This window comes from Oncorhynchus tshawytscha, linkage group LG09 (genome assembly GCF_018296145.1).
Source record: "Oncorhynchus tshawytscha isolate Ot180627B linkage group LG09, Otsh_v2.0, whole genome shotgun sequence".
Classification (NCBI taxonomy): Eukaryota; Metazoa; Chordata; class Actinopteri; order Salmoniformes; family Salmonidae; genus Oncorhynchus; species Oncorhynchus tshawytscha.
The window spans coordinates 72991164-73015109 of NC_056437.1; the positions used below are offsets into that span (position 1 = coordinate 72991164).

The 23946-nt window shown below is 46.3% G+C and overlaps 2 protein-coding genes across 3 annotated transcripts in view; both read right to left on the reverse strand.

Annotated features, from left to right (window-relative positions):
* Positions 1-605: 605 nt before the first annotated feature.
* LOC112258645 (kelch-like protein 11) lies at positions 606-6070 on the reverse strand. The gene is made up of 2 exons (XM_024433155.2): positions 5468-6070; positions 606-5163 (listed from the first exon to the last, which is right to left on the reverse strand). The coding sequence occupies exons 1-2, from the start codon at positions 5995-5997 to the stop codon at positions 3579-3581; spliced, it is 2115 nt and encodes a 704-aa protein (XP_024288923.1). The 5' UTR covers positions 5998-6070; the 3' UTR covers positions 606-3578.
* A 519-nt stretch (positions 6071-6589) lies between these two features.
* aclya (ATP citrate lyase a) overlaps positions 6590-23946 on the reverse strand; it is a 28740-nt gene continuing 11383 nt past the window's right edge. Inside the window, exons 3-28 of one of the 2 annotated variants that reach the window (XM_024433156.2) lie at positions 23752-23874; positions 21230-21292; positions 20646-20836; positions 19329-19408; positions 18342-18472; positions 16903-17021; positions 16117-16315; positions 15890-16007; positions 15562-15716; positions 14343-14436; positions 13835-13864; positions 13000-13141; positions 12621-12789; positions 12419-12523; positions 12105-12301; positions 11938-12019; positions 11584-11694; positions 9818-9945; positions 9590-9683; positions 9189-9343; positions 8885-9035; positions 8563-8706; positions 8349-8462; positions 8173-8255; positions 7938-8014; positions 6590-7790 (exon numbers count right to left, since the gene is read on the reverse strand). In XM_024433156.2, the coding sequence (XP_024288924.1) occupies positions 7696-7790; positions 7938-8014; positions 8173-8255; positions 8349-8462; positions 8563-8706; positions 8885-9035; positions 9189-9343; positions 9590-9683; positions 9818-9945; positions 11584-11694; positions 11938-12019; positions 12105-12301; positions 12419-12523; positions 12621-12789; positions 13000-13141; positions 13835-13864; positions 14343-14436; positions 15562-15716; positions 15890-16007; positions 16117-16315; positions 16903-17021; positions 18342-18472; positions 19329-19408; positions 20646-20836; positions 21230-21292; positions 23752-23874 (3150 nt within the window). In that variant the 3' untranslated portion in view covers positions 6590-7695. The remainder of the gene's footprint in view (positions 7791-7937; positions 8015-8172; positions 8256-8348; positions 8463-8562; positions 8707-8884; positions 9036-9188; positions 9344-9589; positions 9684-9817; positions 9946-11583; positions 11695-11937; positions 12020-12104; positions 12302-12418; positions 12524-12620; positions 12790-12999; positions 13142-13834; positions 13865-14342; positions 14437-15561; positions 15717-15889; positions 16008-16116; positions 16316-16902; positions 17022-18341; positions 18473-19328; positions 19409-20645; positions 20837-21229; positions 21293-23751; positions 23875-23946) is intronic. The other variant, XM_024433157.2, reaches the window with a different exon arrangement.

The window sequence follows — 23946 nt, forward strand, 5'->3', positions numbered from 1 at the left end:
GTCCCAGAGGAAATCCCATATACATATATAAATGTCTATATTTCTTATTGCATCTGCAAGGGTGATTGTACTATTCTTTTTCTACTGTTAGTAGAAGGGAAGATTGACTGTACTGAATTTGTAACTGTGCTTGGCTCATGCCCAATGACTCTGTGCATAGTACATAGCACTGTTTAATGTACATGTAGAGGCCTCTAGTGACCAAAAGGCTGTTTTAGAATTGGCAGCGCCATCGAGGGCTTCCAACCTTTTAATGTTGTCAACCTGGTGGGACTTCCAACATTATTGGCTGATCCCTCATGGTCATCAGGAGGGATCAGCCAATTGTGAAGAAAATGGACTACTTAAACATGGAGATTGCCCCAATGACACTGCCCATGCTCTCACAGATGCTATATTGGGATGCTTTCTCTATCATTCTCTATGCTTTGTAAAAAAAAAAAAAAAGAATTAAAAAAGGAGGTTGTCACGTTGGAGGAGAACATTCCACCCAAGGAAAAGACAGATGTATATAAAGCTAGTCTTGAAAACTACCCAATAATATTGACCAAAATGACATTCAGAATTTAGATAACCCCTTACACAAGATAGATGGGAAACCAAGGTTGTATAAAAAAAAGCCATTTTAATTGAAAGTGATGACATCAGCATTTTTTATATTTTTTACATCCAATATATTGACACAATGCCAGATGGCCACATGCAAAGCAAAATATATATTGCCTACATATGTCAATAATATTCTTTCAAATGCTATGCAAGAGGAACAAAACTGAGGAAATACACTTTCATTGCATTCTCAAAATTATAGTGCTTTAAGTTATAAATTAGCTTCAGGGATAGTGCTTATAACAATCAATGAACTCTTGAACTCAATGGCAACACATTCACCTTGATATGGTCATTCCGCTCAGTAACATAAGGATAATCTCTAGTCTATACCAGTGGTTCACAATCTTTTTTGGTTACCACCAACTGAATTTTGCTCTGCCCAGAATCCCCCCTCTGTGCATTTTACCACTAACCCTATGGATTCAGTCTTTTCCAAGTACCCCCTGTGGATAGGCCAAGTACCCCTGGTTGGGAACCACTGGTCTATACAGCTCATCTGACCATCTTTGGAGGGTGAGGAGAACATACACCAATGTGGCAGGATCTCTCAGATGAACCCCTGAATAAGCCTGAGGTACAGCAACAGGTTTCCCTCACTTCACATCACATTCATTTTGGATTACTATGCAAATCACTGTAGTGTACATATTTTCTCACATGGGAACAGAATAGGTTATCGGCTGGTGTTGGATTCAATGATCAATTAAAAGAAAAAAAATGCAAATTGGCTGAAGACAAATATGACAGGTAAACCCACTCGGACTTAAATATTACAAACTGATTAAGGGGTAGACAAGTGCACTACGAAGCATGCTTTTCACCAGCTTTGCCAAGCATTCTTTACCATACGCAGACACACACGTTATCAAGTCCCCCATCGGAACCACACCCTCCAGCCATTAAACTCAAAACCAATGCAGACAAAATAAGAAGAGAAACATTCATAAACTCCCACCTAGGTCCTTCTACACAATGTTCCTACCAACAGGAATGTGACGAGCAGAAGACTGAAGAATAATTCAACAGAATGGTTGATGGAATTTCAAATGATCAATGGAATGTTACCAAGTTAAGACTGTTTCATTAAGGGGCCGTGCGAGTGGCGCAGCGGTCTAAGACACTGCATCGTAGTGCTAGGAGAGGATTTGGCCGGCAGGGATGTCCTTGTCTCATCGTGCACTAGCGACTCCTGTGGCGGGACAGGCGCAGTGCACGCTGACACGGTTGCCAGGTGTACTGTGTTTCCTCCGACACATTGGTGCGGCTGGCATCCGGGTTAAGTGGTCATTGTGTTGTGTTTCGGAGGACGCACGGCTCTCGACTATCACCTCTCCAGAGTCTGTACGGAAGTTGCAGAGATGAGACAAGACCAACTACCAATTGGGTAAAAAAAAAAAAGTAATTAATAATATTTTAATTCAGAAAACACTGACAAGGAGAATTTTCCACAAGACTCAGACATGAACAGAATGATGACCATCACTCTTGCAGACGGATGGGTGCACACGAGTCTAATTAAGAGAATGGGGATGGATGAATAAACTCTCTCCATCTGTCTGACTCCCACCATCTCCATTCTCCTTTCCAACTTCTTATCTTTCTAACTGATGACACATGGGAGATATCTCTCTTGACTACCCCTCTCTGCACTGACTGCTCAAAGAAATACACTATCGATCGTCAGTAATAAGCAACCAGGGGAGGAGAGAAGTTTAATTTACTGCGCTCCATTAAGGAAACAGGGGAAAACCACAGCCCACATAGATAGTGATGGTAAATCACTAATTAAGTTGTCCACTCTTGATTGGACCATAGATCTGATAATAAATATAAGACAATTCTCCTTTCATTCATGTTGAGCTACTGTATCAAAGCTATAATAACAACAAGCGGAGCCATTCAGATGAGGCTAGTATAAAGCACAGAAGAGCCATCCGGCATTGGTAAGGGTTTGGTCCGACTGACTGGTAGGGCCAGGATGACACCAGTATGGCAATCATTTTTCCATGGCAAAAATGAATACACGAAACAGACCGAACCAGTAGGGTCCTTGAATAACCTGCTGTATGTAACATATTGTGTGCTATAGCTTGGAAAAAGAAATGTGACTCTGGATGACGTAACATTTTTGTTTTCCTAACGATGTAAAATCTGCTTCGTGTTACGTTCACTTGCCACGACACTAACGCGTATCGCAATACTGGTACTGTCCCGACCCTACAGCTGGACAGAGAGTGTGTGAGTGTGTGAGTGTGTGTATGTATGTATGTATGTATGTATGTATGTATGTATGTATGTATGAATGACTGAATGAATGATATTTGCATGGAGAGACTGTCAGTGTCCTGATGGAATGTCATAGAGAGCGACTGACTTCACTAAGCACATTGGATTGGAGGAATATAGATTCTGCCGTATTGAAGGGTCACATTGCCTACATCATATAAGCATAAAAGGGGGACAGAAAATATTTATATATAATAAAAGTATACATATACAACTATATACTATATGCATGTATAAAAAGACAAACATCACCTGTGCCTGACGTACATACGTAGTGTAGTCCGATGTTGGTCACTGTACAACACTCTATTCACATTTATAACATTCAGCCTGTCCTCCCCACATAGACTAACACCTGGACAGCACAGAGTCACATCCCTCCCACATCTCCCAGCCTTGAACACCATAGTCTCAACCAACACCATAGTCTAGTCTCAACCAACACCATAGTCTCAACCAACACCATAGTCTCAACCAACACCATAGTCTCAACCTGATGATCTGGCACAGAGTTCTCTTGAAAGAGAACCAACATGAGAGCAACATAGGAGCCGCTGCTCCAGCAGGTTATGGGTGGGGGTTGATGACGATGGCTTCCAGGGGATGTTTGGGGCTTGGAGCTGGACTGGGCTGCTCCCCCACTAGGGTGGATGTGATGGACAGACAGGGGTTGCGATAGCTCAGCACTCGATCTGAGACTGCAGCTGCCTGCGCAGGGTGAGGGTGCGCCGGTGTAGCTGCTGCATCTGCTGCATACGGTCCCGCTGGCGGGCCAGGTTCTGGGGCATGGGGTAGCGCTGGCAGCCGTACAGGAAGCGGTAGGGGATGCGTACGTGACAGGCGGTGGCGCGGCAGCGCGGCTGGGGCATGGGCGGCAGCAGCATCCAGCGCTTCCTTTCAGCAGAGTAGCGGTAGGCCTCTTTGCGGTACTGCTTGTCCACGTCATCACTGTTCTTCCAGCCGCCGATCACAAACACGTCCTCGTCGAAGTGGCAGATGGCGGCGCCCTCGACGCTGGTGACCTCAGGCGGCAAGCTCTCCAGGATCTCGTCTGATATGTGGGCGCTGATCTTCTGCTTGGCAGCCTCATCCCGCACCGTGTAGCTCTTAGGGCAGCACGAGGCCGTGTGGTAGAAGTTGGTGGAGGCTACGGCCATCTGGAACACACAGTAGTTGTCTATGAGCGGCAGGGAATCCACGTCCTGCCACTGACGGCTCTCTGTGTCGTAACGTGTGGTGACCGTCTTCAGCCCGTCCTCGTTGTCCGTGTCCACCGGCGTGCGCGCCGTCACATATACGTAGCGGTCCTCCACGCTCACCGCCTTCACGTCCCGCAGGATCTTGGGCGCCGACTCCAGGTTGTGCCACTTGTCCGGCTCAGGCTCGTACACGCTCACGTCCTTGAAGCCGGGGCTGAAGTTGCCGTGGCCACCGATGCTATACAGGATGTCTTTGATACAGGTGAGACCAAAGGAGTGTTTACGTGTGGTCAGGTTGCTCACCTGTTCCCAGGTGTTGCGGTTGGGGTTGTAGCGCTCCACGGTCTTGGCGAAGCCCGGTTCCATGGATCCCGCTACGTAGATGTGGGACTCTGTGGTGGCGATGGCGTGGCCATCCAGGTGGTTGTGGATGTGGGGCAGGTTAACCCAGCGGTCCTCGTAGATGAAGTAACCCACACATTCACTCAGGTAGTCACCCCCCTCCGACACCCCGCCCACCACCATGATCACGTCCATGTTCTGGCCGAAGCGCGGCTGGAAGGAGGCCATGTAGGATGACCAGAACTCCAGGTCAGCTGACTTGAGGTTCTCACAGCGGATGGCGTGGCCCTCCACGGCATCGGACACCAGGCGGAGACAGGCCTGGTTGGCAGCCACCAGTGCCTCATTCTTCACCACACGCGTCAGACAGGTGGGCTTAATCTGGGGTAGCCGGAGGAGACGGAACAACTCCTCAAAGTACCTCCCCCGCTGTTCTGTGTTCCTCTGGACCCACTTCACCACAGCCTCAAACAGCACCTCTTCCTCGTCCACAGTGATCTCTGCATCAGACAGCCAATCCCTCACCAGGTGGAAGGGCAGGGTGTAGAACTCCTCGTCCTGGATGACCTTGTGGAAATTGCGTCGGATCATGTCTGCGGCCCGCAGAGCCAGCTGGTCCAGGGTGTACATGTGGGCCAGGCTGTGCACCGCCACACAGTTGGCCAGGCTCAGCTTCTTCTTCAAGAACTCCCCACAGAACTCCTTCAGATGCAGCAGCAGGAACCTGCAGCCAAAACACACAATCAATAACAGAACATGAGAAACAAACATTGGCAAGGCCATTTATGACACCCATGAACTCAGCACACTCAAATTCAGGGTTGACAGGTTACAGGATGGTCAGTGCTATCCGGGACCCATGGGACGTCCCGACCCTAAACCCTAAACAATATGCTTGTGACACCTCCAGTAAGCCAAAACAACATCATTATGTCGCTGAACTACATACAAATAATCAAGTACTAGCATGTGGCGATTAAATGAATTATGCACATTAAAAGGAACACTAATGTAAATTGTAAACAAACCTGTCAGCAAGCTCTAACACTTCATGCACATTGCAGGTGCTCACACGTATTTCTCCGATGTACATGTACTGAATGACACTCTCCACCGTCTCCGGGTCTGGTCCCAATTCAGCGCTCCATTCCTTCAACTCAACACGACCCGACAGCGACTCCGAGAACTGCCCTCCCAGCAACGGCGTGAAATAGTCCGTAGCCGCGGCCAGTACAGAACGGTGAGCGGAAAGCTCACAGCTCTGAACATTCCCGGTTGCCGCCCCACTGCTGAAGGCCAGCGTCACGTCGCAGAACAATCCCTGTTTCCTCTGTTCGTTCTGCCGCCGAGATAGCTCTGTGCAGTGGGAAGAGGAGGTGAAATCCTCGGCCTCTTCAGTGTCCCCGTCCCCGACAAGGACGCTGGGCGTGCTGCTACCGCTACTACCCCGGCTAGAGTCGTCTGGTTTCGGGGGTGCAGCTGCCATTCTGGCGGTGGTTGTAAGAATTCGGAATTGCAGTAAACTCGTGTGGGAAAGGACACACACGCAGACACACATACATAAACTCAAAACACAGACGGAATTACTGACATGCGCAGTGGATGCAAGGCGTTACTGCTCGGCGTGTGTCGTAAAGCCCCTCCCACTTACTTGTGGCTGACAGGAGAAGCTTTTGAACTTCTTCAACCTCCGCTTTCTCTGCCAAATTAGGGTATCATCAATTCACCTTCTCTGAGTGGGTGTCTGAATGACCTGAATGGAAGCTACACATGGGTGTTTCCATTCAGTTAATGTGATGGATATTCTTTCATATAAAAGGGCAAGGCCAATACATAGTCCCGCTCTGTTACATAAGGGAGTAGAATCACTTGGCCATGAATGTACAGAAATGACACCCCCAGAGCACATAAAACAGGACAGAGGTCTGAAGAATAAGCTCTACAGTCGTCTAGTAGACCCTCATCTGCACTGTTTGAGTAAACGAAGATAGGACGTAGTGGCCTATTAGGAGCTCTGTTGTTATTGGATATGATATTAATGTATCGGGTTTAAAACCAATGGTTTAATAAACTGATGGAGTACGACACAGTGAAACAATTAAAATTATGATTATATAGCACATGTATTTTATGGAAGAACCAGACAGAGCTATGTTCCAATGGGTCATCTTTAATATACGCAAGTCACACCGTTCTGAAAATATATTACGACACATCTCTACAGAGGCACGCTCAGTTCACATCACATTAGGTCAAACAAATTGTGTTGACATGACAACACAAATGGTACGGACAGATACAGCTTACGAGAAATAGCCGGTCACAATGGAGCTGGTCTAGCTAGTAACATTCAGTTAAATAATGCTGCATTCTATGGTACCTTTGCCATCCTGGGCACCGTCCTGTTTGGGACAGAGGATGAGCTTTTCACTGTATTTACAGCCCAATGCGATTGGTCAGCGACATATCTTACGGTTTAAAACACAACTGTTTCATGGGCATTTACAATACATCAAAATGCTAATACTTTCCATTACATTTATTTACTCGGCTGTTAAAACATCTATACATAAATAAAGCTATAATCTATAGAACTGTAAAACAGTAGCTAGTATTGTTGCACTACGGCTCACCCCTGATAGAAAGCGTATGATTTTAATACGGCACCAACACACAAGAAAGAGAACTGCACAGCGACACACAGGAAGTCTGTGATACACAGACACATGCTTGGTTTATGGAGAGACATAGTGGGAGATAGTCTCATCAACGTACTTCACTGTAGGCATAGGTGTAGTATAGAAGCTGTAGTAGTAGTAATAGCAGTAAATAGGAAGACAATCATCTGTATCCCTACTGGTAATCTTGGGAAGATAATTGCATTAACTGCACTCACACACTATAGGGTTAAGGGTCAACTAATGAATGTGCCTCTTTTCTCATTCTCTGCAGCTTGCTTGATCTCTCTCGCAGACTCATACACATCTGAGTGCGCCTTCACAGTTTTGCAGGCCTTTCTATTATTAACGGGGTTGCAGCATGTTTGATCAGCTAACGGATAAAAAATCAACTGAAACTATATTAATTTAAAAAAAGGGTTGTCCTTATTACAGTTGTAAAGACACATCTATAATAATATCAGTCCTCATTGTTGTTCTCCCACCACTTGGGGCTGACAGAACACAGTAAAGGTGAGGGTGGAGGTTAGGGTGCGATGGTGGGGTAGGGGGGGGGGTCCATGGCCTGGTTTCCGTGGTTACATGGACATGTGTTCGGGGAGAACGTAGGAGATGTCATCCCAAGGGTGACGGTACAGACCCTGTTTCAGCCTCTTCTGATCCAGGTAGTGTCCTGAGGGAGAAGTAGAAACGTAGGTAAGTTTCCAATTTGAGCAATATCATATTGCGTATCCTCCGCTCCTTACATCGCAGCCCCTTTCCCATTACCATTTCTAGGGGTCAAACTCATCAGGGTCATGACCACTGACCCCAAACTCACCGATGAAGCCCATGCTTCGCCCCAGGACAAAGATTCCATTCAGCGCTCCGATCTCCACAAACTCATCAGCCTCGTCCCTGAGGGAGAAGACAAACACCGGGGGACAATGGTGAGTTGATGCAACACTGAATGTAGGCGAAGGCCAACAAAAGGACAGCCGGATGACCCAGACACAGTAGTACAGTTGCATTGATACAGAATGTCATTGACTGGAGTTAAATAGCATAGGATTTACCTTGTAAATCCACCACAGTTCCTGAGCAGGTCCACAAAGGCTACTCCGATGAAACCGTCCACATTCAGGATCAGGTTGGGTTTCTGAAACCGCCGCAGAGGGGAGAAGACATGGTTTAGAACAGATGATCCCAGTGGGGTGATCCAGGGTGCAGGAGAGGATGACAGGGTTAATACCTTGGCGGTGGTGATCTTCTCTACATCCATGGCGTAGTCCAACAGCTGGGTGGAGGGGAAGTTCTTCTTCACAAAGTCCTTCAGGATCTGCACCCGCATGTCTGGGTTGTTGATCTGAAGCACACACACACACACACACACACACACACACACACACACACACAGTAAAAATATGAAAGACATGGTATCCAAGAGACACAGGGACGGTGCTCACCGACTTGACTCTGTGTCCGATGCCCATGATCAGGTTGCCCTCCTTCTTCATCTTATTGACAAACTCCATGGGCAACATGCCGCTGTCAAACGCCTTGCTGAACTGCTTGGCTGCAGCATCCAGGGCCCCTCCGAACCGGTCCCCCTGGAAATCACACACACAGAAAGAAACACTCAAATAGAGACACACTTCGACTACGAGACACACGTTGACTACCTAAGCTCAATTAATTAATCAAACAGAGGCATCATCTTCAGAAGAGGCTACTCTGCTGGTTGGAGTGGGCCTAAGAAAGTCAAGTCAACCTCGACAATGTTCTTACGATGGTGAGCAGGCCAGAGGTGAGGCTAGAGATGAGGTCTTTGCCAGCACGGGCACAGACGATGGTGTTGTGGGCACCGGAGACGGCAGGACCATGGTCAGCAGTTACCATCAGACACATCTCAATGAACTTGGCAGCATAACTGGGCAGCCTTGGGGCAAGGAGGAGGGAGGACACAGAGACATAGAATTGTATTCAAATTCAATTACAATAGTGTATGTTTAATGTTTTATGTGAACAATGGCAGTATTATTATTATTATTGACCGTTTCACGGTTTCATGTTTTGGGGGACAGACGTGTACCTCCTCTGGAACCAGAGGAGTCCCAAGGTTCCTCCCAGGCCCATCTCTGACTTGAACACCTCAGTGATGGGCATTCCAGCGTAGATGAGCTCCTGGCCCCGCTCATCACAGATACTGGTCATAAAGGAGGCTGGCTTACGGATCAGACCCAGCTCCTACAGCATAGAGAGAGAGAGAGAGAGAGAGAGAGAGAGAGAGAGAGAGAGAGAGAGAGAGAGAGACACCACACCCTCCCATTGCTCTCCATCTGTTTCAGTTTAACACAGTCTGATGCGGTTCAGTGAAGTTTGCCTTATATGGAAGTCAATAGCATTGTCCAGAGCCAATAAGAGATCCTGATTCACTGCTTAACTCACAGGGGACATGAGCTAGCGTGGCACTGACTGGTTGTCATTACTCACCCGGGCCCAGGAGTAGTCCATTGGCACCGTGGGAGGGGGCACCTCCATAGCTGGAACGATGACTCCTGTGCCAACGAGGTCGTCATACACTGATCTGTACATGAGGATGGGAAACTTCAATTTCACATCAGCGCTTTTGTACATTTATTTAAAAAACTGTCAATCTTATGTTGTGGCTTGGATGTATGTTTTTCTAAATCATATCAGTGTGTGATTTTCTGCACTGACTTGATGACATCTCCCAGCTCGTCAAAGCTCTTGGGTACGAAGGCTCCGGCCTCCTTCAGAGCCAGGTTCTTGGCCACGGCTGTCTCTGAGGCCTGGTTGGCACACGCTCCAGCATGACCAAACTGGACCTACAGGTGACAGACCGGGTCAGCAGATCATAGCAGACAGTCACCAACCCCATAACCAGACTAGAGGTCGACCGATTAATGGGAATGGCCGATTAATTAGGACCGATTTCAAGTTATCATAAATCGGTAATCAGCATTTTTGGACACCGATTATGGCCGATTACATTGCACTGTACGAGGAGACTGCGTTGCAGGCTGACTACCTGTTACGCGAGCAAGGGGCCAAGGTAAGTTGCTAGCTAACATTAAACTTATTAAAAAAAATCAATTTTAACATAATCACTAGTTAAACTAGTAATATCAAATCAACCATGTGTAGTTATCTAGCTTGTCCTGCGTTGCATATAAATCAATGCGGTGCCTGTTAATTTATCAAATCACAGCCTACTTCGCCAAACGGGGTGGTGATTTAACAAGCGCATTCGCGAAAAAAAAAGCACCGCCGTTGCACTAATGTACCTAACCATAAACATCAATGCCTTTCTTTAAAATCAATACACAAATATATCTTTTTAAACCTGCATATTTGGTTAATATTGCCTGCTAACATTAATTTATTTTCTACTAGGGAAATTGTTTACACTGAACGCAAGAGAAGTGACACAGAGTCAGGGTACATGCAGCAGTTTGGGCCGCCTGGCTCGTTGCGAACTGTGTGAAGACCATTTCTTTCTAACAAAGACAGCAATTCATTTGCCATAATTGTACATAATTATGACATAACATTGAAGGTTGTGCAATGTAACAGCAATATTTAGACTTATGGATGCCACCCGTTAGATAAATATGGAACGGTTCCCTATTTCACTGAAAGAATAAACGTTTTGTTTTCGAAATGATAGTTTCCGTATTTGACCATATTAATGACCTAAGGCTCGTATTTCTGTGCGTTATTATATTATAATTAAGTCTATGATGTGATAGAGCAGTCTGACTGAGCGATGGTAGGCAGCAGCAGGCTCATAAGCATTCATTCAAACAGCACTTTTCTGCATTTGCCAGCAGCTCTTCGCTTTGCTTCAAGCATTGCGCTGTTTATGACTTCAAGCCTATCAACTCCCGAGATTAGACTGGCAATACTATAGTGCCTATAAGAACATCCAATAGTCAAAGGTATATGAAATACAAATGGTATAGAGAGAAATAGTCCTATAATAACTACAACCTAAAACCTTTTAACTGGGAATATTGAAGACTCATGTTAAAAGGAACCACCAGCTTTCATATGTTCTGAGCAAGGAACTTAAACGTTAGCTTTTTTACATGGCAAATATTGCACTTTCTTCTCCAACACTTTGATTTTGCATTATTTAAACCAAATTGAACATGTTTCATTATTTAATTGAGACTAAATTGATTTTATTGATGTATTATATTAAAGTTAAAATAAGTATTCATTCATTATTGTTGTAATTGTCATTATTACATGTATACACACACATCTATATTTTTTTAAACAGCCAATTAATCGGTATCGGCTTTTTTTGGTCCTCCAATAATTGGTATCGGCGTTGAAAAATCATAATCGTTCGACCTCTAAACCAGACCCCTTCTTCCAGTATGCCTGCCCTGTAAGTCTCTGTGATATCAATCCAATGACTTTAACCCCTCCCCCCCAACTCTTCCCATCACACTCACCTCAGAGGAGAACATGGTGGCACAGGTCCCGATGCACCAGCTCACCACAGGCTTGGTGATCCTGCCTGACTTGATGCCCTGGCAGATCGTATACTCCTCTGTGCCGCCAATCTAGAAGGGAGACCAACAGTGCTTTAAAAGGAAGTCCACACACACTTGCAGAGGTGACATCCAATCATGGAATTAGTCTGGTCATAAATGTCGATGTTAATTAGCTACGCTTGATGAAAATAAACTGATTGCGTTAAAAGGATAAGGTTTATTTTTCTATGGTTAGTTTACTCAGTGGAGGGGGCCCATTAGCAGCAATGATGTGGACATGTGTGTGTGTGTGTGTGTCTTTCAAAACCTCACCTCTCCCAGCATTACGATCATCTCTACCCCTGGGGTGTCCTGGTACCTCAGCACATGGTCTGTGTAGATTGAGCCTGGGTATCTAATGAAGAAATAAGCATTAATTATACACACAGACATACATCAGTAATCTTATCCACCCCATTCACACACAGCCACTCTCTTACCGGTCTCCTCCAATGGCCACACCCTCGTAGACTCCGTCGGTGGTGCGGGAGATTATATTGTTGAGCTCGTTGGACATGCCTCCAGAGCGGGACACGTAGGCCACACTGCCTGGCCTGTACAGCTTAGAGGCCAGGATGTTATCCAGCATGCCCCCTGTGTTCCCAATCTTAAAACAGCCAGGCTTGATCCCTCCAACCTGGCCAAGCACACACACACACACACACACAGAGTTAGATATGATACTCTTCTCTACACCCTTAAAAAGCAGGCCTCACATACTGTAAGTGAGGGGTATAGAGTAGGAGGGGCCTACCGTTGCCGGGCCAATGATAGTGATACCCTTCTCGTCCGCCCTCTTAATGATCTTCCTGGTCTGGGCTTCAGGGATGCCCTCGGCTATGATGGCGATGGTGTGGATCTGAAGGGGTGGGGATATGAAGAATTACAGTCGGTCAGACCTACGGCTCTCTCACCATTAGATGACACCTTCTGGATGGCATGGAGGCGCTACCAACCTGCGGGTACTGCATGGTCTCCATGGTGCTGTCGAAGGCAGAGCGGAGCGAGGCGAAGCTGATGAGCACGTCCACCTCCGGGTGTTTCTTCATGGCGTCGCCCATGTTCTTATAGACAGGCAACAGGATCTCCTTATGGCCCCAGTAGAACTTCTGCTTGTGGTCCCCACTGGAACACACACAGACAGTCACACCGTTAAGTATCGAAAGATGAACCAGACAAATAGATAAGCACGTGTGAACGCACAACCACACACAATCGACCATCAAAATGCTTGTTATTTTCAACACCTTTCTGTGGTCTCGGGGCACGACAGTTAAGAGTGGTATACAGGAAACAGGAAGTAGAGAGACAGGATGTAAAGAAAGAGACACCTACGTGAATGGGTAGACCATGGCAGACACAGAGGGCTCATCCCTGGAGCAGGTGTAGTCAAAGTCCAGCATGCCCTGCACGGCCCGAGTCTGCATGCCCCACACGATGGACTTGGTCTGCTTGCTGAAGAGGGTTGACGCCTTGACTGCAAGGACAAGGAACACACAGGGGACAAGGAAAGGAGAGGGAGGGAAAGATGGAGGAGGAAAAAGAGGGAAAGGTTAACTACAAAATGCAAAGTCACTCAAACAATGAACAGAGGTTTGGCGTGCACACACACTTAATCAGAGGGAGAAAAATAGCTTGAGCTCCTTATTACCGCACCAGGAGAAAAAAGTGCTTTTAACGCGCTACAGAGAGGTACGAGCTTTAAATAAGTCATATCCTGCTCTGCTAAGAGGTGTGATAGACCAGGGCACACAACATCAACAGAAGACACATGGCAGGGCAAACAATTTTTAGACAGTGAAGGAACCAAACACTGACAGCCAGCCGCTGACAGAGACATCACAACCAACAGGAAACTACAGGGGTTAGTGAGACAGAAGCTGCACCCGCAACCATACAAAACACGTTATCACTGTATATTTCTGGATGTCAGAAATTCCCCTTTAAGAACTACAAATGTGATCAGAAATGTAGTCGCCTATACATCAATAATGTCCAGGGTTGTTCCCATGGATGAACCATTAGAACACCATAGAAATAAAAGCCCGACACATGAGAGAGGAGAGGACAGGAGAACATGACACAGCTCGAGGGCTTCACAGGGGGGCTAGGGGGAGAGCCATGTCCCAGGCCCACCCTAGTCAGTCTGTCTGACAGGGGAGTGTCCTACCTCCTGGACTGTCTGACGACGCCTGTCGCTCTGTGGTGCCACAACAATAAAACAAAACAAAAATCAGAAACAATATACTCAATGTTATTACATTCAGAACGTGCGATTATGCCCTCTAAAAGGGAAGGTTTTTCACAACAGATCCTGGGCTGATGTGGGCTGTGAGAAACCCTAATGGCCACCAGGGGGAGCTGGGAGACAGAAACTCACATTTTATGAGAGCAGTGGTTCTCAAGGAAGCCTCTTGCTACCAGGGTTGGGGTCAATTCCATTTAAATTCTAGTCCATTAAGAAAATAAAAATGTGGAATTGGAATTTTCCTAATTAAAAAGCATTTTTAGAGAATTGAAATGTCAGTGTACTATCTGAATTGACTGGAATTTAAATGGAATTGACCCCAACCCGGCTTGTAAAACTGCATTCCATTACTTTTACATAAATACCAGAGAAGCATCATTCTTACGTTTCCCGTGTGTGTGTGTGTGTGTGGTCTCATCGAGGAGCTCACCTGGAGGGGCCCCTGACTTGGCCTTCTTGGCAGCAGAGGCCCCGGGGCCAGCCTTGTTCTCAGAGAAGGAGGCTGTCCTGCTAGAGGCTGGGGTCTAGAGAGGAGAGAAGAGACAGGAGAAGAAGTGTTACATTCTGTTGAAGAGCTAATCAGGTTAACACCAGCCCTGATGCACACATGCCTTCCTAGAACAGGCTCGATTTGAATGACTTTTATTTGTGACAGTAGCACAGTGCAAGCTTTACAATGAAGCCTTGTGTGATAAACCTGCAGTGATGCCAGCTGCACAGTAGGGCCCTATGTACACACTATGTCTATGGCACAGCAGACTCATGTGTTGAACCTGCTTTAAAAACAAACAAATCTACATGCTGGGCCCACAGTTTAAAATTCATTAAAACGACATTCCGTTGAGCTGTGTTTAGAGTGAGATGGGTGCATTCCCCAGGAAGCCCAATCGACACCTTTGCATTTGCTGCTTCCATATTTTTGCCCATCATCAAATGGACATGGGCCCCCTTCCCATAACACACTCATGACCACGGATGCATCTCTGAAAGCCCCGGTGCAGCACATTATTAATGGTGCCCTGCAGGCTACAGCACAGGCCTAGTGTTTTGTCTCCTGGCTGCCTGACTGGGAAAAATAAAAAATAAAAAATAAAAATCACTTTTTAAAATGTTCATATTTTTGATGATGCCATCAGGTATATCTTATTAAAGCCCCCATGCAGTCTTATTTCTATATCATCACTGTAGGTCTAATAAAACCACCGTGTGTTTATATTTCATGAAAATAACTATCATTGGAAATTATTTATTTCCCTGAGCCTCCTTTTGCCATTGAAATGCTCGGTGTGACGGTGCGGGCGTGCTGATACAAATGCTAATATATTTACCTACACCGATTAGCAGATAGGATCATCTAGACTCTAGAGCCCACCCCACATACCCCTTCAAAGTAGGAGGATGCATATGCAAATAAATGGTGATTGTCATTGATCAGAATATCCCACCTGAACAGGCTGGAATTCCAGGCATTTTTTCTCTCCAAAATCTCTTACATTAAAAAAGGCATCATCATCATTTTCACAATTTCAGAGTGCTATTTTGAGCTCAATGTGGAAATATCATCAAAAAAACAGCAACATCACATTTTTGACTGGATTGAAAAGTGGTAGAATTGCCCTGTAACCAATTATAGGCCCAGTGTAACCTACCGATGAACTGGCACTGGAGTTGAGCAGGAAGTTGGCGGTGTGGGCGGCGACGGGAGGCTCTTTGGGTATTGGTCGGTGGCCCAGCGCCATGCCGACAATGGCAGTCATGTGAGTCTCTGTGCCGAAGACATGGATGGGGATGCCAGTAGTCTTACCTGTGGAAACATGGCACACACACACACAGTGAATGTCTTCAGAAGGTCGAGTATGTCAATCAAAGCTAAAAATAGCATTGGCCTGACCTTTTATCACAGAGGAAATTAGGAGAAATACAAGACCATGGACATCTCTTGTAAAAGGAACCTTTATCTATTGTGGAGCTACTCACCCACTTCGCCCATGACCCTGAGGCCTTCCTGATAGTTGGGGCCCCCACGGCGGACAAATATGGTGATCTCATGCTCCTTTATGGGGCCCTGGTAGTCCCTGATGGCCCTGACAATGCCCTGGAACCGAGACAAGCGAGGATCTCAGAGTAGCCTAACCCTATGGGAATCTAAATCACAATTGCTTCAGATATTGTGTTCAACTCTGTGGATGCATTTTTAGATCTACCTTAAATGTGGCTGCAACGTTAGTGAAGTTTGCAATGCTTCCTCCGATGATCAGGACTTTTCCGTCCGGGTGTTTCTCGCGGGTCATCAGGGACAGGATGGTCTTGGCATAGTCATAGGTCTGCTGTTCGCTGGGCGCTCCTGAATACTCCCCGTAATTGGCCAGCTCGTCAACCCCACCCAGGTCACAGATGGTGTCACTGTGTGGGATGGATCCCATTGGATAAAAACACAAACACAGGGGTGCAGGGACAATATACACAATCACCTGAAGAAAGCATCTACAGTATACTGTACATTCAGTATAGTAGTGCATTGTGAAAGTTTAATTAGATCAACCAAGTCTCTCTCTCCAAGTCTGTCAACACTGTTAAAACAATCTATACAGACACTACTCCAATCCACAGAAGCGTTCAGTCGCAGTAGGCGTGTGTGTACGTTACGCCTCATGTCCCTGACAGACGGAAGGCTCCTCATTCCTCCAGACTCTCGTTAAGATCGGGTCGCTAGATGATCTCATTTAGCTCTCTGCTGAATAAGCAGCAGCGTCTGACCTCGGCTGCTCCATCAATCTGATTGTTCCATCACCAGCTGGTGCACACTCCTAATGCTAAACCCAATTACAGCAGAGGTAGCGTAGCCTGAAACTAAGCTAACAGGGCCATCAGCAACACCACAATGAAAGAACATGGGAGTGTGGGGAGAAACTCCAAACATGTTATTAGTAACATTGTTTGGCATGCTGAGGTGAAGACGCATGGCTCAGATTGAGACATTGTGACTCTACCTGTAGACGACAGAAGCCCCTCCCCCTGCCACCATGGTCCAGATTCTGCCACGGGGGTTGAGCAGGGTGAGCTTGAGACTGGCACCACTCTTGGCATCCAGGTCTGCAATATAGGCCTCCTGCAAGAGCCAAAGGGGAGGTTAGCTGAAGGTCCTGTGGGGGTAGTGGGAACGCAGGGTTTTCTGAGGGCAGCAGTAAATCAGGCCAGACATCAGTTTGAGCACCACTTCATTAGGCTGTAGTAATCCACTCATGTTGTTTCCTTTTCAAACTAATTTTTATCCTGCTTCAACAACAGAGGATAAAACATCTCTGGTAGCCCAGGTCCACACTTTCAAATGTCAGTGTTTTTCCTCTGATTCTTTTTTTAGTATGTGCACCTGTTCATGTGGATGTTCCTGTGTGGTGAAACACGCATTTCTGACACTATTGAAGACGGAATGTCCAGGCGGTAAAAAACAGCCTGCTGCCAATCAGAGCTGGTTGCTTGTGACAGCGAGGGACACAGCTGGAGACACACCCAATCAAAGGCCCCCTCTGGTCCCGCGGCTACACCAGAGACTGACAGCAGCCCAATTAAACAAACAGGTCTGTCTGGTGCCTACAGCACCCAGACAGACCCTTGTCTCAAAGCAGCTCAGACCAGCCAGAGTCACACACACACAGAGAACCATTAACCATAATGCCAAAAACAACTATCAAAACACAAGCTAATTAAATCAACAATAAAAAGACAAAAACCCTGGTCAAACATTTTAAATCTAGACTGGGCCATCGAAATGGAAGACAGAATATCTAAGTGTAGAATAATAACATCTAATGAGGTCACAACGTCCCTGTTGTCCAAGTAGCACTACACCCCGACGACCATCGCTACTGGGGTGTGTTATGGTATCGCCACGGAGATATGGTACTAACTCAGTATGAGTCAAGGCTCAGTGTCACTCCCCTAGTCCCTTTCCTGATCAACATCTCTCTCCATAGCTGGGACAGCCAGAGGACTCATAAAATAGTCATGTCGTCGTCAATAAATGGGAAGGAACTAAAACCTTTATCACTGTACGGGTGTGCATCTAGTCAGCAAAAAATAACTAATGAGGAACCAGATATAGTATGTACATCTGGGATTTTTATGCAGATTAACTTAGGTGGAGGCTTGTTTGAAAATATATGTCAAGTCTTTATCAGGGTTGGGGTCAATTCCATTGCAATTCCAGAAGTACACTGAAATTCAAATTATTTTCAATGAGGAAAACATTGAATTGGATTTACTTTCTGAATTGACCCGAACCCTGGTCTTTACATGACACACAATTACTTGTAAAGCGATTGTATAATATTTTAGGACTTCCTTGGAACTGCCCTTATCCTTCTAGTTCCTTTGAAGTAACAAAATGGACATAGCAGCCTCTGGCTAGCAGTCAGGTGATTGTCCTCACCTCAGGGTAGGCCTCCCTGCCAAAGGGTGGAGGGAACTCTACGTCGCCCCACTTGGCCTTACAGAGGTAGTCCGCCGTGGCATCGATCTTAGCCGCCATGTCCAGCACAAACACGCCATCCTTCGTGACCACTGGGAGAAGGAAACGGAGAGAGAGACACGACACGAAAGGCAAAGAGTAGCATGTTAGCCCGGGGTATTGAACAGGTTAAATGCAGAAGGCAAAAGAACCACATCCTCTTTTTGATATTGATTTGGCTTCTTCCACTGTGATTGATTCAGAGTACAGCTCTCCATCTGTACCTCACTGCTTCCATCCTACCTAAGTGGATTTGTTCTGGGGTCAGGGATGGTTGGAAACGGCACAGTTTTGTTTAGACAAACACTGACACGGTGTGTGTTCGTTTGTGTCGTTTCCACAGAGACCTGCTGGTCTCCAGCGGTGCCACTGTGGGGGTGATCTCTAAAATAGAACACCGGGGAAATGAGAGAGGACCATGTCCACCCCCAGGGGGAGTCCTAACCTCCCCAGTCCCTACTCACTCTGCAGGAAGGGGAGATTGGAGAGGCAGGGGGTGTGGGGGAGACATCAAAGCAGGAGGGGAGGTCTCAGCATCCCCAGTCCTCTCCCCTCCACAGGAACAGCTGCCACAGGGCATATAACCTGGTACTGATGACCAATTACACCCTGATAAAACACACTGCAGTCACCAAACAGCAGGAACATGAATTATTGAACCAGTTTCCCCCCCTCAGAATTAGAATGTTGTAATGAACTTCTGCTCCTCTATATGTTTTCCTACAAGGAGATGTTTTTAGATTCCGTCAGATCATTATTTCCCCCCCTCAAACTTCTTAATTCTATGACAAAATGACGAGGCTGAGAGTGTATGTCTGGATGAGGGAGTCGTTCAGAGCATCATGTTTAGGCTGTGGTAAGAGGTTGGTAGGAGTGTTGGATGTGATAGGATTGTATGACAGGACCTACCCAGTGGGTTGATCTCAAGGTAGGTGAAGTATAGGTCTTGATACAGGTTGAACAGTCCAACAATGAAGCTGGCCAGAACCCTGCAGGAAGAAATAACCAGCCAACAAGTTAAACTGTTTTATAGCCACACCTTAATCGTTTAACTTTCCCTAAAATACAAACAGCCCCTTTCTCTTCCTTATTATCTGCAGAGAAATAAATATGGTTCAGTGGAAGATCTGTCAACTAACTGACTGTTCAATCTAACTAATTTCCCTTAGTGATAGCACTTTCCTTTCAATCAGTGAGTCACACCCTTTATATAGCACTAAATCCATAAAAACATGAGCCAACATTAATAAGGAAGAAGTGAGGGAAAGAGGGAGGGGTGGAGGCAGTGTTGGAGGAGGAGCCAGCTCTTTTCCACTGCACCTGTAAATTAGCTGGTGAGCCTCGCTACAACGAAGGAAACATCTACATTACTCCCGCCTCCTCCTGTCAAAACAGATGGGTGAAGGGCTGTGGTGGGGCAGTATTTCTTCCTCTCTCTGTGCCTGCCTGTCTGTCAGCTGTGCAGGCAGCTCTGTGGCCGTGTGACCACATCGGTCTCCTGTCTGTCAGGGGGGCTACTCTAGCTGCCAGGAGAACACTGGCCTCAGGGAGTGTGGGGGGGGTTCAGGCACGATGCATCACACCCACAGTGACTAAGCTCCTCTCCTACTGACAGGTTCTGATGGGGCTAGGGCCACTGCTCCGGTCCTGGATCCAAAAGGAGACAAGAGGGTGAGGGAGGGGGGGGTGAACAGTGCAAAGCCGCCTCCCTCAATGTCAGCCAAGAGCGTGGGGAGCCCAGCCAGGCCCTGCCTGCCTTCACAGAGAGCTGTTTCGAGCGAAGGGAGGTGGGTCACTGTATCACACCCATCAAAATAAACGTCAGGCTCCAGGAACGTGCTCAGAATAAGGCTAAGGAGAAAGGATGGGGTGATCGAAGAAAGGCGAGCTCGTAGAGGGAGTATGTCATTTCTCTAATGGAACTCAAACACACACACACACACACACACACCCCCCCCCTCCTCCCTCCAGCATTATTAGAGTACCTCGCCATCGCTTTCCCCTCTCTGTTTTGTAGTGAGTGGTGCAGCCATTGCTTGCCAGCCAGCTTTAGTTTAACGCAACAGGTTCCTTCTCTAACCCTCCACTTCTCTATCTCAGAATGAGGTCCTCTCCCAGAAATATACCTTCCATTAATCTAGTATCCTGTTATTTTAGTGTGCAAAGTCTCTCTCTTACGAAGTAGAATTCTGTTTCTAAATGAATGCACTGTCTCGCGCCACTCACTCTTTTATGTCTGCAGCGACATGGGTCAGGAGCTGTTTCCTCACTGCGTCTTCAGTCAGCTTCTCGTCCACGCCTACCAGAAGCTTACTGGCCTTAGCGTCCACATCCCCCACGTCTACCCCTCCTTCATGGTGGAACAACACGTAGTCTCCCTCCCGTGTGGCGTAGATACACACGTAGAACTCCTCTTCCTGGGGGATAGGGAGACACACACAGGTCAGTTATAGACAACCAGAGACGTGTACGTCATAGAAGCCATTTTGTTCAAGGGATAATTCACTCAAGCTATCTTCAGAGTTTTTGTTCTGTACTTAAAGGTACTCAATCTTGAAAACTTGACTTGCTGACATGCATCACTGTTTGGGATGACATTAACAATGGACTAATGAACAAAATACTTAAGTATCATTTTTTTTGGTGAACTATCCCTTTAAAGCCATTCCTTGATTTGACATGCTGTTTAGTGAAGGCGCAGTACCTCACACAGCTCATGAATAAAATTAAAGTAAGTTGGAAAACCTGTTCGGCTGCAGTCCTCTGAGAGGAAGCTAGACTAGAGAAGTCGCATCACGTAGATAGTTTACCTGCTTGTGGGCTACGAATGGCTCGATGAGGAAGTTCTTCAGGATCCCCTTTGCTTTTCCCACCTGAGAAACACATACAGCACTTATTTAGTAGCTCAAAACAGACATTGTGTTGAGGAGAAATATAGAACTTCTGAGGCAAAAAGGCTACATTTAAATTTGTCAAAACCATCATTAATTCCCACAGGAGACTACAATGCTATAATGACTATTTCTCTGAGCAGTTGAAGTGAGCCAGCTGTAGCAAGTCTGGAGGTTCCATCATAACGCAACAATGCACTTGTTTACAGGTACGCCCTCAGGAGAGAGGGAGCGAGAGAGAGAGAGAGAGAGAGGGGCTATAAAAAGCAGTATGAATGAACACACCTCAAGGCCCCAAAGTGAACCCAAAGTGGCCACAGAGCAGGCACACACTAAATAATCAGGCCACGGGACAAGAAAGTGCCGTTGAATAAAGTCTGAAAAAAGGAGACCCAAACTGACAGAGGATGACGTCCACACAGAGCAGCAGTCTAGTATAGTCCTAGGTGGATTCAACATGGAAATGAGAGCTCATTTAGCTGGCTGTCACACTGCCTGTGTTAAAAGGTCCCCAGGCATAAAACAACCAGGGACTGCCCGGGAGAGCAGTCAGCCGACAGAAGAAAAAAAAGGGAGAATAAGAGAAGGTTGACATTTCCGAGAGATGGAATAAAAGGACGGCCTCTTTTCTCCCTTCGTCGTCCATCTGATTAAAGACGGGCTGAGGCCAATTTAGACTGATATAATCTCCATACTGTTCTCTCACTGCTCCCTAGAGAACGAGGGAGGAGACAGAGGGAGGAGGCGGCGGAAGAGAGGGACAAAAAGGTTGGAGGAATATATTGATTAAGAAGCTCAACAACAAAAAGTAGGAAGGTGAAACATGATTGAAGTTTTACACAAACTTTAAAAGTCGTGATCAAAAAAGGGGTCAAATTCAACTGATATGATGCATAATAACCACGGACATTTTCACACCCATTTGCCTGGAAACAAAAACTATCCTGGTCACACCCTATCACTGGGGGGAAGCTATGGCGTCAAAGACTGGGGGAAATAGCCAGGGATGGCGTCATCTCAACCTCTCGGAATAGTGATTTGGTAAGCTGAGGAGAAAGAGTGATGGGTTGTGAGAGGAGAGCGAGAACAAAAAGTCGAGCTGACAGACTAAATTGTTCACAGTGACTGAAATCTACCCCACTTCTTCTCTCTAGTCCAGACACAACCAGTCTCTCTCAGACACACACATTACAGAATGTCATTCACTTACATAAATAACTAACACATACTGTAGTATAAAACCCAGTACCACCCTTCCCACAGACACACTATACAAACACACGTACGCATGGATTCTGTGTTGTAGATGTGGTAGTAGAGTAGGGGGAACACACCTAATGTGTTGTGAAATATGTTGTGAATGTATTGTAATGGTTTTTTTAAATGGTAAACTGCCTTCATTTTGTAAACATTTCGTTAACGGCCTTCATTTCGTTAACGGCCTTCATTTCGTTAACGGCCTTCATTTCGTTAACGGCCTTCATTTCGTTAACGGCCTTCATTTCGTTAACGGCCTTCATTTCGTTAACGGCCTTCATTTCGTTAACGGCCTTCATTTCGTTAACGGCCTTCATTTCGTTAACGGCCTTCATTTCGTTAACGGCCTTCATTTCGTTAACGGCCTTCATTTCGTTAACGGCCTTCATTTCATTGGACCCCAGGAAGAGTAGCTCCTGCTAAGGGGGAACCACAGTAAATACAAATACACTAACTATCCCATATACAGCTATCCATAAACACATCTAAGCAATGAAAACACGCAACATATTGTGAAACATGTTCTATAACAAGTCAGCCAGATTCTAAATTAACAACAGCTGTCCAAGCCAGTCAGAATACAATTATCCATCCAGATAGTCACCATTTTAAAACCTGTTAATTAATTTATTTCTTATTTATTGTCTCCAGCAGCGACTGATGTTTTCTTCTAAAATGTCTGGCCAGTGATCTATCCAACACACACGCTCCCTCTCTTAGCCCATGGTTTATGAAGCACACAAACATCTATGTGGCACACAGAGTGATGGACCTACTGTAGCGTGCTCGGCTTACACCGAAACCTGTTTACTCACAGGCAGGACTCTCCGTTTCGGCTGACTGGCCTGATTGACAAGCACCTGACCGAGAGCTGATTAGCAATCTGTACAGCTCTGGAGGCAGAGTTAAACATACATCAAAACAAAACACACTTAACTTGGATGGGTAGTACTAGTGGGCATGGGAATGAGGGGATGAAGAGAGAAATAAGAGAAAAAAAGAGGGCTGAGTGGAACCAAATGCTCTGCAGGAGACTGAGTAAACAGTGAGCAGAGTGAAAGAGTTCACTATAGTGCAGACTGAAGAGCCTAGCAGGAATGGGTCAGAACCTAGCTGTAGGTACTGTATTTAGGAGGATCCACTTCAGGATGACTTGGTGTGTGTGTGTGTGTGTAATGGCTTACCATGGTCTCTCTCATGAGGCGGGTCTTCAGCCACTCTTGGACACCTTTCAGATCCAGGTTGACACCTACCAGTCCCAGCTTCCCCCGCCGCTTGATCAGCTGGTCCGGCTTCACTACCAGCCGCTAGGGACCAGACAACACGGTCGAACTGTTAGTATCACAACACCAGGATAATGGGCATAAAGTGACTGATTT

Bases quoted from the DNA above. Each gene is read 5' to 3' on its own strand.
- LOC112258645 (XM_024433155.2), bottom strand. From the start codon at position 5,997: ATGTGTGTCTGCGTGTGTGTCCTTTCCCACACGAGTTTACTGCAATTC. The intron at 5,164-5,467 runs GTTTGTTTACAA...TTTTGGCTGCAG, and splicing joins GTGTTAGAGCTTGCTGACAG to GTTCCTGCTGCTGCATCTGA.